Raw genomic sequence first — 15,264 nt, 5'->3', positions numbered from 1 at the left:
CGTCCTCTCTCACTGTTTAATAACTCCTGTCACTGTTTAATACCTCCTGTCACTGTTTAATACCTCCTCTCTCACTGTTTAATACGTCCTCTCTCACTGTTTAATACGTCCTCTCTCACTGTTTAATACGCCCTCTCTTACTGTTTAATACGTCCTCTCTCACTGTTTAATACCTCCTGTCACTGTTTAATACGTCTACTCTCACTGTTTAATAACTCCTGTCACTGTTTAATACGTCCTCTCTCACTGTAAATACACCCTCTCTCACTGTTTAATACCTCCTGTCACTGTTTAATACGTCCTCTCTCACTGTTTATTAATACCTCCTGTCACTGTTTAATACCTACTGTCACTGTTTAATACGTCCACTCTCACTGTTTAATAACTCCTGTCACTGTTTAATACGTCCTCTCTCACTGTTTAATACATCCTCTCTCACTGTTTAATACCTCTTGTCACTGTTTAATACATCCTCTCACTGTTTAATACCTCCTGTCACTGTTTAATACGTCCACTCTCACTGTTTAATACTTCCTGTCACTGTTTAATACGTCCACTCTCACTGTTTAATACCTCCTGTCACTGTTTAATACGTCCTCTCTCACTGTTTAATAACTCCTGTCACTGTTTAATACGTCCTCTCTCACTGTTTAATACCTCCTGTCACTGTTTAATACATCCTCTCACTGTTTAATACCTCCTGTCACTGTTTAATACCTCCTGTCCCTGTTTAATACGTCCACTCTCACTGTTTAATACATCCTCTCACTGTTTAATACCTCCTGTCACTGTTTAATACCTCCTCTCACTGTTTAATACCTCCTGTCACTGTTTAATACGTCCTCTCTCACTGTTTAATACCTCCTGTCACTGTTTAATACGTCCTCTCTCACTGTTTAATAACTCCTGTCACTGTTTAATACCTCCTGTCACTGTTTAATACCTCCTCTCTCACTGTTTAATACCTCCTCTCTCACTGTTTAATACATCCTCTCTCACTGTTTATTAATACGTCCTCTCTCACTGTTTAATACCTACTGTCACTGTTTAATACGTCCACTCTCACTGTTTAATAACTCCTGTCACTGTTTAATACGTCCTCTCTCACTGTTTAATAATACCTCCTGTCACTGTTTAATACCTCCTGTCCCTGTTTAATACCACCACTCTCACTGTTTAATAACTCCTGTCACTGTTTAATACATCCTCTCACTGTTTAATACCTCTTGTCACTGTTTAATACATCCTCTCACTGTTTAATACCTCCTGTCACTGTTTAATACGTCCACTCTCACTGTTTAATACCTCCTGTCACTGTTTAATACGTCCTCTCTCACTGTTTCATAACTCCTGTCACTGTTTAATACTTCCTGTCACTGTTTAATACGTCCACTCTCACTGTTTAATACCTCCTGTCACTGTTTAATACGTCCTCTCTCACTGTTTAATAACTCCTGTCACTGTTTAATACTTCCTGTCACTGTTTAATACGTCCACTCTCACTGTTTAATAACTCCTGTCACTGTTTAATACGTCCTCGCTCACTGTTTAATACCTCCTGTCACTGTTTAATACCTCCTCTCACTGTTTAATACGTCCACTCTCACTGTTTAATAACTCCTGTCACCGTTTAATACGTCCTCTCTCACTGTTTAATACCTCCTGTCACTGTTTAATACATCCTCTCACTGTTTAATACGTCCTCTCTCACTGTTTAATACCTCCTCTCACTGTTTAATACGTCCACTCTCACTGTTTAATAACTCCTGTCACTGTTTAATACGTCCTCTCTCACTGTTTAATACCTCCTGTCACTGTTTAATACGTCCTCTCTCACTGTTTAATACGTCCACTCTCACTGTTTAATAACTCCTGTCACTGTTTAATACGTCCTCTCTCACTGTTTAATACGTCCACTCTCACTGTTTAATACCTCCTGTCACTGTTTAATACGTCCTGTCTCACTGTTTAATATCTCCTGTCACTGTTTAATACGTCCACTCTCACTGTTTAATACCTCCTGTCACTGTTTAATACGTCCTCTCTCACTGTTTAATAACTCCTGTCACTGTTTAATACTTCCTGTCACTGTTTAATACTTCCTGTCACTGTTTAATACGTCCACTCTCACTGTTTAATACCTCCTGTCACTGTTTAATACGTCCTCTCTCACTGTTTAATAACTCCTGTCACTGTTTAATACCTCCTGTCACTGTTTAATACGTCCTCTCTCACTGTTTAATACCTCCTGTCACTGTTTAATACGTCCTCTCTCACTGTTTAATAACTCCTGTCACTGTTTAATACCTCCTCTCTCACTGTTTAATACGTCCTCTCTCACTGTTTAATACGCCCTCTCTTACTGTTTAATACGTCCTCTCTCACTGTTTAATACCTCCTGTCACTGTTTAATACGTCCTCTCACTGTTTAATAACTCCTGTCACTGTTTAATACGTCCTCTCTCACTGTTTATTAATACCTCCTGTCACTGTTTAATACCTACTGTCACTGTTTAATACGTCCACTCTCACTGTTTAATAACTCCTGTCACTGTTTAATACGTCCTCTCTCACTGTTTAATAACTCCTGTCACTGTTTAATACTTCCTGTCACTGTTTAATACGTCCACTCTCACTGTTTAATACCTCCTGTCACTGTTTAATACGTCCTCTCTCACTGTTTAATACCTCCTGTCACTGTTTAATACATCCTCTCACTGTTTAATAACTCCTGTCACTGTTTAATACTTCCTGTCACTGTTTAATACGTCCACTCTCACTGTTTAATACCTCCTGTCACTGTTTAATATGTCCTCTCTCACTGTTTAATAACTCCTGTCACTGTTTAATACCTCCTGTCACTGTTTAATACGTCCTCTCTCACTGTTTAATACCTCCTGTCACTGTTTAATACCTCCTCTCTCACTGTTTAATACCTCCTGTCACTGTTTAATACATCATCTCACTGTTTAATACATCATCTCACTGTTTAATATGTCCTCTCTGACAGTTTAATACGTCCTCTCTGACTGTTTAATACATCCTCTCTCACAGTTTAATACGTCCTCTCATAATGTTTAATACATCCTGTCACTGTTTAATACGCCCTCTCTTACTGTTTAATACGTCCTCTCTCACTGTTTAATACGTCCTCTCTTACTGTTTAATACGTCCTCTCATAATGTTTAATACCTCCTGTCACTGTTTAATACGCCCTCTCTTACTGTTTAATACGTCCTCTCTTACTGTTTAATACGTCCTCTCTCACTGTTTAATACGTCCTCTCTCACTGTTTAATACGTCCTCTCTCACTGTTTAATACGTCCTCTCTCACTGTTTAATACGTCCTCTCTCACTGTTTAATACCTCCTCTATCACTGTTTAATACCTCCTCTCTCACTGTTTAATACCTCCTCTATCACTGTTTAATACGTCCTCTCTCACTGTTTAATACGTCCTCTCTCACTGTTTAATACGTCCTCTCTCACTGTTTAATACATCCTCTCTCACTGTTTAATATCTCCTCTCTCACTGTTTAATACCTCCTCTCTCACTGTTTAATACCTCCTCTCTCACTGTTTAATACGTCCTCTCTCACTGTTTAATACGTCCTCTCTCACTGTTTAATACCTCCTGTCACTGTTTAATACGTCTACTCTCAATGTTTAATAACTCCTGTCACTGTTTAATACGTCCTCTCTCACTGTAAATACACCCTCTCTCACTGTTTAATACCTCCTGTCACCGTTTAATACATCCTCTCTCACTGTTTATTAATACCTCCTGTCACTGTTTAATACCTACTGTCACTGTTTAATACGTCCACTCTCACTGTTTAATAACTCCTGTCACTGTTTAATACGTCCTCTCTCACTGTTTAATACATCCTCTCTCACTGTTTAATACCTCTTGTCACTGTTTAATACATCCTCTCACTGTTTAATACCTCCTGTCACTGTTTAATACGTCCACTCTCACTGTTTAATACTTCCTGTCACTGTTTAATACGTCCACTCTCACTGTTTAATACCTCCTGTCACTGTTTAATACGTCCTCTCTCACTGTTTAATAACTCCTGTCACTGTTTAATACGTCCTCTCTCACTGTTTAATACCTCCTGTCACTGTTTAATACATCCTCTCACTGTTTAATACCTCCTGTCACTGTTTAATACCTCCTGTCCCTGTTTAATACGTCCACTCTCACTGTTTAATACATCCTCTCACTGTTTAATACGTCCTCTCTCACTGTTTAATAACTCCTGTCACTGTTTAATACTTCCTGTCACTGTTTAATACTTCCTGTCACTGTTTAATACGTCCACTCTCACTGTTTAATACCTCCTGTCACTGTTTAATACGTCCTCTCTCACTGTTTAATAACTCCTGTCACTGTTTAATACCTCCTGTCACTGTTTAATACGTCCTCTCTCACTGTTTAATACCTCCTGTCACTGTTTAATACGTCCTCTCTCACTGTTTAATAACTCCTGTCACTGTTTAATACCTCCTGTCACTGTTTAATACCTCCTCTCTCACTGTTTAATACGTCCTCTCTCACTGTTTAATACGCCCTCTCTTACTGTTTAATACGTCCTCTCTCACTGTTTAATACCTCCTGTCACTGTTTAATACGTCCTCTCACTGTTTAATAACTCCTGTCACTGTTTAATACGTCCTCTCTCACTGTTTATTAATACCTCCTGTCACTGTTTAATACCTACTGTCACTGTTTAATACGTCCACTCTCACTGTTTAATAACTCCTGTCACTGTTTAATACGTCCTCTCTCACTGTTTAATAACTCCTGTCACTGTTTAATACTTCCTGTCACTGTTTAATACGTCCACTCTCACTGTTTAATACCTCCTGTCACTGTTTAATACGTCCTCTCTCACTGTTTAATACCTCCTGTCACTGTTTAATACATCCTCTCACTGTTTAATAACTCCTGTCACTGTTTAATACTTCCTGTCACTGTTTAATACGTCCACTCTCACTGTTTAATACCTCCTGTCACTGTTTAATATGTCCTCTCTCACTGTTTAATAACTCCTGTCACTGTTTAATACCTCCTGTCACTGTTTAATACGTCCTCTCTCACTGTTTAATACCTCCTGTCACTGTTTAATACGTCCTCTCTCACTGTTTAATACCTCCTGTCACTGTTTAATACCTCCTCTCTCACTGTTTAATACCTCCTGTCACTGTTTAATACATCATCTCACTGTTTAATACATCATCTCACTGTTTAATATGTCCTCTCTGACAGTTTAATACGTCCTCTCTGACTGTTTAATACATCCTCTCTCACAGTTTAATACGTCCTCTCATAATGTTTAATACATCCTGTCACTGTTTAATACGCCCTCTCTTACTGTTTAATACGTCCTCTCTCACTGTTTAATACGTCCTCTCTTACTGTTTAATACGTCCTCTCATAATGTTTAATACCTCCTGTCACTGTTTAATACGCCCTCTCTTACTGTTTAATACGTCCTCTCTCACTGTTTAATACGTCCTCTCTTACTGTTTAATACGTCCTCTCTCACTGTTTAATACATCCTCTCTCACTGTTTAATACGTCCTCTCTCACTGTTTAATACGTCCTCTCTCACTGTTTAATACCTCCTCTATCACTGTTTAATACCTCCTCTCTCACTGTTTAATACCTCCTCTATCACTGTTTAATACGTCCTCTCTCACTGTTTAATACGTCCTCTCTCACTGTTTAATACGTCCTCTCTCACTGTTTAATACATCCTCTCTCACTGTTTAATATCTCCTCTCTCACTGTTTAATACCTCCTCTCTCACTGTTTAATACCTCCTCTCTCACTGTTTAATACGTCCTCTCTCACTGTTTAATACGTCCTCTCTCACTGTTTAATACCTCCTGTCACTGTTTAATACGTCTACTCTCACTGTTTAATAACTCCTGTCACTGTTTAATACGTCCTCTCTCACTGTAAATACACCCTCTCTCACTGTTTAATACCTCCTGTCACTGTTTAATACATCCTCTCTCACTGTTTATTAATACCTCCTGTCACTGTTTAATACCTACTGTCACTGTTTAATACGTCCACTCTCACTGTTTAATAACTCCTGTCACTGTTTAATACGTCCTCTCTCACTGTTTAATACATCCTCTCTCACTGTTTAATACCTCTTGTCACTGTTTAATACATCCTCTCACTGTTTAATACCTCCTGTCACTGTTTAATACGTCCACTCTCACTGTTTAATACTTCCTGTCACTGTTTAATACGTCCACTCTCACTGTTTAATACCTCCTGTCACTGTTTAATACGTCCTCTCTCACTGTTTAATAACTCCTGTCACTGTTTAATACGTCCTCTCTCACTGTTTAATACCTCCTGTCACTGTTTAATACATCCTCTCACTGTTTAATACCTCCTGTCACTGTTTAATACCTCCTGTCCCTGTTTAATACGTCCACTCTCACTGTTTAATACATCCTCTCACTGTTTAATACCTCCTGTCACTGTTTAATACCTCCTCTCACTGTTTAATACCTCCTGTCACTGTTTAATACGTCCTCTCTCACTGTTTAATACCTCCTGTCACTGTTTAATACGTCCTCTCTCACTGTTTAATACCTCCTGTCACTGTTTAATACGTCCTCTCTCACTGTTTAATAACTCCTGTCACTGTTTAATACCTCCTGTCACTGTTTAATACCTCCTCTCTCACTGTTTAATACCTCCTCTCTCACTGTTTAATACGTCCTCTCTCACTGTTTAATACGTCCACTCTCACTGTTTAATAACTCCTGTCACTGTTTAATACATCCTCTCTCACTGTTTATTAATACGTCCTCTCTCACTGTTTAATACCTACTGTCACTGTTTAATACGTCCACTCTCACTGTTTAATAACTCCTGTCACTGTTTAATACGTCCTCTCTCACTGTTTAATAATACCTCCTGTCACTGTTTAATACCTCCTGTCCCTGTTTAATACCACCACTCTCACTGTTTAATAACTCCTGTCACTGTTTAATACGTCCTCTCTCACTGTTTAATACCTCTTGTCACTGTTTAATACATCCTCTCACTGTTTAATACCTCCTGTCACTGTTTAATACGTCCACTCTCACTGTTTAATACCTCCTGTCACTGTTTAATACGTCCTCTCTCACTGTTTAATAACTCCTGTCACTGTTTAATACTTCCTGTCACTGTTTAATACGTCCACTCTCACTGTTTAATACCTCCTGTCACTGTTTAATACGTCCTCTCTCACTGTTTAATAACTCCTGTCACTGTTTAATACTTCCTGTCACTGTTTAATACGTCCACTCTCACTGTTTAATAACTCCTGTCACTGTTTAATACGTCCTCGCTCACTGTTTAATACCTCCTGTCACTGTTTAATACCTCCTCTCACTGTTTAATACGTCCACTCTCACTGTTTAATAACTCCTGTCACCGTTTAATACGTCCTCTTTCACTGTTTAATACCTCCTGTCACTGTTTAATACATCCTCTCACTGTTTAATACGTCCTCTCTCACTGTTTAATACCTCCTCTCACTGTTTAATACGTCCACTCTCACTGTTTAATAACTCCTGTCACTGTTTAATACGTCCTCTCTCACTGTTTAATACCTCCTGTCACTGTTTAATACGTCCTCTCTCACTGTTTAATACGTCCACTCCCACTGTTTAATAACTCCTGTCACTGTTTAATACGTCCTCTCTCACTGTTTAATACGTCCACTCTCACTGTTTAATACCTCCTGTCACTGTTTAATACGTCCTCTCTCACTGTTTAATATCTCCTGTCACTGTTTAATACGTCCACTCTCACTGTTTAATACCTCCTGTCACTGTTTAATACTTCCTGTCACTGTTTAATACTTCCTGTCACTGTTTAATACGTCCACTCTCACTGTTTAATACCTCCTGTCACTGTTTAATACGTCCTCTCTCACTGTTTAATAACTCCTGTCACTGTTTAATACCTCCTGTCACTGTTTAATACGTCCTCTCTCACTGTTTAATACCTCCTGTCACTGTTTAATACGTCCTCTCTCACTGTTTAATAACTCCTGTCACTGTTTAATACCTCCTGTCACTGTTTAATACCTCCTCTCTCACTGTTTAATACGTCCTCTCTCACTGTTTAATACGCCCTCTCTTACTGTTTAATACGTCCTCTCTCACTGTTTAATACCTCCTGTCACTGTTTAATACGTCCTCTCACTGTTTAATAACTCCTGTCACTGTTTAATACGTCCTCTCTCACTGTTTATTAATACCTCCTGTCACTGTTTAATACCTACTGTCACTGTTTAATACGTCCACTCTCACTGTTTAATACCTCCTGTCACTGTTTAATACGTCCTCTCTCACTGTTTAATAACTCCTGTCACTGTTTAATACTTCCTGTCACTGTTTAATACGTCCACTCTCACTGTTTAATACCTCCTGTCACTGTTTAATACGTCCTCTCTCACTGTTTAATAACTCCTGTCACTGTTTAATACATCCTCTCACTGTTTAATAACTCCTGTCACTGTTTAATACTTCCTGTCACTGTTTAATACGTCCACTCTCACTGTTTAATACCTCCTGTCACTGTTTAATATGTCCTCTCTCACTGTTTAATAACTCCTGTCACTGTTTAATACCTCCTGTCACTGTTTAATACGTCCTCTCTCACTGTTTAATACCTCCTGTCACTGTTTAATACGTCCTCTCTCACTGTTTAATACCTCCTGTCACTGTTTAATACCTCCTCTCTCACTGTTTAATACCTCCTGTCACTGTTTAATACATCATCTCACTGTTTAATACATCATCTCACTGTTTAATATGTCCTCTCTGACAGTTTAATACGTCCTCTCTGACTGTTTAATACATCCTCTCTCACAGTTTAATACGTCCTCTCATAATGTTTAATACCTCCTGTCACTGTTTAATACGCCCTCTCTTACTGTTTAATACGTCCTCTCTCACTGTTTAATACGTCCTCTCTTACTGTTTAATACGTCCTCTCATAATGTTTAATACCTCCTGTCACTGTTTAATACGCCCTCTCTTACTGTTTAATACGTCCTCTCTCACTGTTTAATACGTCCTCTCTTACTGTTTAATACGTCCTCTCTCACTGTTTAATACGTCCTCTCTCACTGTTTAATACGTCCTCTCTCACTGTTTAATACGTCCTCTCTCACTGTTTAATACCTCCTCTCTCACTGTTTAATACCTCCTCTATCACTGTTTAATACGTCCTCTCTCACTGTTTAATACGTCCTCTCTCACTGTTTAATACGTCCTCTCTCACTGTTTAATACATCCTCTCTCACTGTTTAATATCTCCTCTCTCACTGTTTAATACCTCCTCTCTCACTGTTTAATACCTCCTCTCTCACTGTTTAATACGTCCTCTCTCACTGTTTAATACGTCCTCTCTCACTGTTTAATACATCCCCTCTCACTGTTTAATATCTCCTCTCTCACTGTTTAATACCTCCTCTCTCACTGTTTAATACCTCCTCTATCACTGTTTAATACGTCCTCTCTCACTGTTTAATACGTCCTCTCTCACTGTTTAATACGTCCACTCTCACTGTTTAATACCTCCTGTCACTGTTTAATACGTCCTCTCTCACTGTTTAATATCTCCTGTCACTGTTTAATACGTCCACTCTCACTGTTTAATACCTCCTGTCACTGTTTAATACGTCCTCTCTCACTGTTTAATAACTCCTGTCACTGTTTAATACCTCCTGTCACTGTTTAATACGTCCTCTCTCACTGTTTAATACCTCCTGTCACTGTTTAATACGTCCTCTCTCACTGTTTAATAACTCCTGTCACTGTTTAATACCTCCTGTCACTGTTTAATACCTCCTCTCTCACTGTTTAATACGTCCTCTCTCACTGTTTAATACGCCCTCTCTTACTGTTTAATACGTCCTCTCTCACTGTTTAATACCTCCTGTCACTGTTTAATACGTCCTCTCATAATGTTTAATACCTCCTGTCACTGTTTAATACGCCCTCTCTTACTGTTTAATACGTCCTCTCTCACTGTTTAATACGTCCTCTCTTACTGTTTAATACGTCCTCTCTCACTGTTTAATACGTCCTCTCTCACTGTTTAATACGTCCTCTCTCACTGTTTAATAACTCCTGTCACTGTTTAATACTTCCTGTCACTGTTTAATACGTCCACTCTCACTGTTTAATACCTCCTGTCACTGTTTAATACGTCCTCTCTCACTGTTTAATACCTCCTGTCACTGTTTAATACATCCTCTCACTGTTTAATAACTCCTGTCACTGTTTAATACTTCCTGTCACTGTTTAATACGTCCACTCTCACTGTTTAATACCTCCTGTCACTGTTTAATACGTCCACTCTCACTGTTTAATACCTCCTGTCACTGTTTAATACATCCTCTCACTGTTTAATACATCCTCTCACTGTTTAATACTTCCTGTCACTGTTTAATACGTCCACTCTCACTGTTTAATACCTCCTGTCACTGTTTAATATGTCCTCTCTCACTGTTTAATAACTCCTGTCACTGTTTAATACCTCCTGTCACTGTTTAATACCTCCTCTCTCACTGTTTAATACCTCCTGTCACTGTTTAATACATCATCTCACTGTTTAATACATCATCTCACTGTTTAATATGTCCTCTCTGACAGTTTAATACGTCCTCTCTGACTGTTTAATACATCCTCTCTCACAGTTTAATACGTCCTCTCATAATGTTTAATACCTCCTGTCACTGTTTAATACGCCCTCTCTTACTGTTTAATACGTCCTCTCTCACTGTTTAATACGTCCTCTCTTACTGTTTAATACGTCCTCTCATAATGTTTAATACCTCCTGTCACTGTTTAATACGCCCTCTCTTACTGTTTAATACGTCCTCTCTCACTGTTTAATACGTCCTCTCTTACTGTTTAATACGTCCTCTCTCACTGTTTAATACGTCCTCTCTCACTGTTTAATACGTCCTCTCTCACTGTTTAATACCTCCTCTATCACTGTTTAATACCTCCTCTATCACTGTTTAATACGTCCTCTCTCACTGTTTAATACGTCCTCTCTCACTGTTTAATACGTCCTCTCTCACTGTTTAATACATCCTCTCTCACTGTTTAATATCTCCTCTCTCACTGTTTAATACCTCCTCTCTCACTGTTTAATACCTCCTCTATCACTGTTTAATACGTCCTCTCTCACTGTTTAATAACTCCTGTCACTGTTTAATACATCCTCTCACTGTTTAATAACTCCTGTCACTGTTTAATACTTCCTGTCACTGTTTAATACGTCCACTCTCACTGTTTAATACCTCCTGTCACTGTTTAATATGTCCTCTCTCACTGTTTAATAACTCCTGTCACTGTTTAATACCTCCTGTCACTGTTTAATACGTCCTCTCTCACTGTTTAATACCTCCTGTCACTGTTTAATACGTCCTCTCTCACTGTTTAATACCTCCTGTCACTGTTTAATACCTCCTCTCTCACTGTTTAATACCTCCTGTCACTGTTTAATACATCATCTCACTGTTTAATACATCATCTCACTGTTTAATATGTCCTCTCTGACAGTTTAATACGTCCTCTCTGACTGTTTAATACATCCTCTCTCACAGTTTAATACGTCCTCTCATAATGTTTAATACCTCCTGTCACTGTTTAATACGCCCTCTCTTACTGTTTAATACGTCCTCTCTCACTGTTTAATACGTCCTCTCTTACTGTTTAATACGTCCTCTCATAATGTTTAATACCTCCTGTCACTGTTTAATACGCCCTCTCTTACTGTTTAATACGTCCTCTCTCACTGTTTAATACGTCCTCTCTTACTGTTTAATACGTCCTCTCTCACTGTTTAATACGTCCTCTCTCACTGTTTAATACGTCCTCTCTCACTGTTTAATACGTCCTCTCTCACTGTTTAATACCTCCTCTATCACTGTTTAATACCTCCTCTCTCACTGTTTAATACCTCCTCTATCACTGTTTAATACGTCCTCTCTCACTGTTTAATACGTCCTCTCTCACTGTTTAATACGTCCTCTCTCACTGTTTAATACATCCTCTCTCACTGTTTAATATCTCCTCTCTCACTGTTTAATACCTCCTCTCTCACTGTTTAATACCTCCTCTCTCACTGTTTAATACGTCCTCTCTCACTGTTTAATACGTCCTCTCTCACTGTTTAATACATCCCCTCTCACTGTTTAATATCTCCTCTCTCACTGTTTAATACCTCCTCTCTCACTGTTTAATACCTCCTCTATCACTGTTTAATACGTCCTCTCTCACTGTTTAATACGTCCTCTCTCACTGTTTAATACGTCCACTCTCACTGTTTAATACCTCCTGTCACTGTTTAATACGTCCTCTCTCACTGTTTAATATCTCCTGTCACTGTTTAATACGTCCACTCTCACTGTTTAATACCTCCTGTCACTGTTTAATACGTCCTCTCTCACTGTTTAATAACTCCTGTCACTGTTTAATACCTCCTGTCACTGTTTAATACGTCCTCTCTCACTGTTTAATACCTCCTGTCACTGTTTAATACGTCCTCTCTCACTGTTTAATAACTCCTGTCACTGTTTAATACCTCCTGTCACTGTTTAATACCTCCTCTCTCACTGTTTAATACGTCCTCTCTCACTGTTTAATACGCCCTCTCTTACTGTTTAATACGTCCTCTCTCACTGTTTAATACCTCCTGTCACTGTTTAATACGTCCTCTCATAATGTTTAATACCTCCTGTCACTGTTTAATACGCCCTCTCTTACTGTTTAATACGTCCTCTCTCACTGTTTAATACGTCCTCTCTTACTGTTTAATACGTCCTCTCTCACTGTTTAATACGTCCTCTCTCACTGTTTAATACGTCCTCTCTCACTGTTTAATAACTCCTGTCACTGTTTAATACTTCCTGTCACTGTTTAATACGTCCACTCTCACTGTTTAATACCTCCTGTCACTGTTTAATACGTCCTCTCTCACTGTTTAATACCTCCTGTCACTGTTTAATACATCCTCTCACTGTTTAATAACTCCTGTCACTGTTTAATACTTCCTGTCACTGTTTAATACGTCCACTCTCACTGTTTAATACCTCCTGTCACTGTTTAATACGTCCACTCTCACTGTTTAATACCTCCTGTCACTGTTTAATACATCCTCTCACTGTTTAATACATCCTCTCACTGTTTAATACTTCCTGTCACTGTTTAATACGTCCACTCTCACTGTTTAATACCTCCTGTCACTGTTTAATATGTCCTCTCTCACTGTTTAATAACTCCTGTCACTGTTTAATACCTCCTGTCACTGTTTAATACCTCCTCTCTCACTGTTTAATACCTCCTGTCACTGTTTAATACATCATCTCACTGTTTAATACATCATCTCACTGTTTAATATGTCCTCTCTGACAGTTTAATACGTCCTCTCTGACTGTTTAATACATCCTCTCTCACAGTTTAATACGTCCTCTCATAATGTTTAATACCTCCTGTCACTGTTTAATACGCCCTCTCTTACTGTTTAATACGTCCTCTCTCACTGTTTAATACGTCCTCTCTTACTGTTTAATACGTCCTCTCTCACTGTTTAATACGTCCTCTCTTACTGTTTAATACGTCCTCTCTCACTGTTTAATACGTCCTCTCTCACTGTTTAATACGTCCTCTCTCACTGTTTAATACCTCCTCTATCACTGTTTAATACCTCCTCTATCACTGTTTAATACGTCCTCTCTCACTGTTTAATACGTCCTCTCTCACTGTTTAATACGTCCTCTCTCACTGTTTAATACATCCTCTCTCACTGTTTAATATCTCCTCTCTCACTGTTTAATACCTCCTCTCTCACTGTTTAATACCTCCTCTATCACTGTTTAATACGTCCTCTCTCACTGTTTAATACGTCCTCTCTCACTGTTTAATACATCCTCTCTCACTGTTTAATATCTCCTCTCTCACTGTTTAATACCTCCTCTCTCACTGTTTAATACCTCCTCTATCACTGTTTAATACGTCCTCTCTCACTGTGCAGATGGGTGTGAATGGCTGGCTGTGATGTTTTTGTTCAGAAACAATAAATCACTCTAATGAAAAAAGTGATGACCTCGTTTGGAAGTGGTGTCTGACTAATACGGCCATCGATGAAGTTCAGAAGTGAATTTAATGTAGATAATGTAATACTCAATCGATTGCCAGATAATGACAATAATCACCGGGCGGTGGACCCTTAACTGGGCTAAATTACTGTTCTGATTCGAGGCTGTCCATTGGTCCTTACCTGCTCTCCAGACTGTCCATTTGTCATTACCTGCTCTCCAGACTGTCCATTGGTCCTTACCTGCTATCCAGATTGTCCATTGGTCCTTACCTGCTATCCAGATTGTCCATTGGTCCTTACCTGCTATCCAGACTGTCCATTGGTCCTTACCTGCTATCCAGACTGTCCATTGGTCCTTATCTGCTATCCAGACTGTCCATTGGTCCTTACCTGCTCTCCAGACTGTCCACGTACTCCCTCTTCTTCTTCCTGCTCTCCTGGGATCTTCCTGCGGATCTTCTTCAGAATCCTCTCATCATACTGATCCAAGAGAACACTGTCAGACAGGAGAGACAGGAGAAAGGGATGGAGTGAGAGAGAGACAAAGATAAATAGAGAGAGATATAGAGAGAGTACAAACGGTTATTTAAAGTTCAACTGTAACAAATTCAGCGGCAGTTGGCTGGGCAGGTGGACATTAAGGCCTGTAGTAGCCTACCTTAGTAAGGGGCAGTTGGCTGGGCAGGTGGACCCCTCTTTATACAACAACTTCTTCTCATCCTCGTTAAGGACCAGCTCCTGCAGGGAATGCTGGGAGCCCCACTGAGCCTGCCAATCACCGGAGGGAGGAAAGACAGTCATAACTGCAAGACTTTAGACAGTCACACACTGTGTTTATGTCCTATTGTCTCCTCATCTCTCTCTGTGTCTGACTCTCCATCTGGATCACGTTGTATCATCTCTCTCTCTCTCTCCGTCTCTCTGTCTCTCTGTCTCTCTCTGTCTCTCTGTCTCTCTCTCTCTGTCTGTCTCTCTCTGTCTCTTGCCTCCTCCCCTAGGACCTAGACATACAGTTACAGTTTTATCAGTTCTGAATGGATTTCATACAGTAGATGAAGGCAATATGTTGGAGCCTCAACTCCCCTGCCCCTCTGACTCACCTTCTATCTTATTCCAGAC

General features: G+C 39.3%; 1 protein-coding gene across 1 annotated transcript in view; it reads right to left on the bottom strand.

The window, feature by feature from the left end:
- The window catches only part of LOC120055354 (relaxin-3 receptor 1-like), a 37,028-nt gene extending 22,082 nt beyond the window's left edge, over positions 1 to 14,946 (bottom strand). The window contains exons 1-2 of the mRNA XM_039003223.1: positions 14,804 to 14,946; positions 14,536 to 14,641 (exon numbers count right to left, since the gene is read on the bottom strand). Of these exons, the coding sequence (XP_038859151.1) occupies positions 14,536 to 14,641; positions 14,804 to 14,946 (249 nt within the window). The remainder of the gene's footprint in view (positions 1 to 14,535; positions 14,642 to 14,803) is intronic.
- Positions 14,947 to 15,264: the final 318 nt, after the last annotated feature.

This window comes from Salvelinus namaycush, chromosome 11 (genome assembly GCF_016432855.1).
Source record: "Salvelinus namaycush isolate Seneca chromosome 11, SaNama_1.0, whole genome shotgun sequence".
Lineage (NCBI taxonomy): Eukaryota > Metazoa > Chordata > Actinopteri > Salmoniformes > Salmonidae > Salvelinus > Salvelinus namaycush.
Note: the sequence above shows the minus strand (reverse complement) of the source record. Positions and strands in the feature narration are given on the sequence as shown.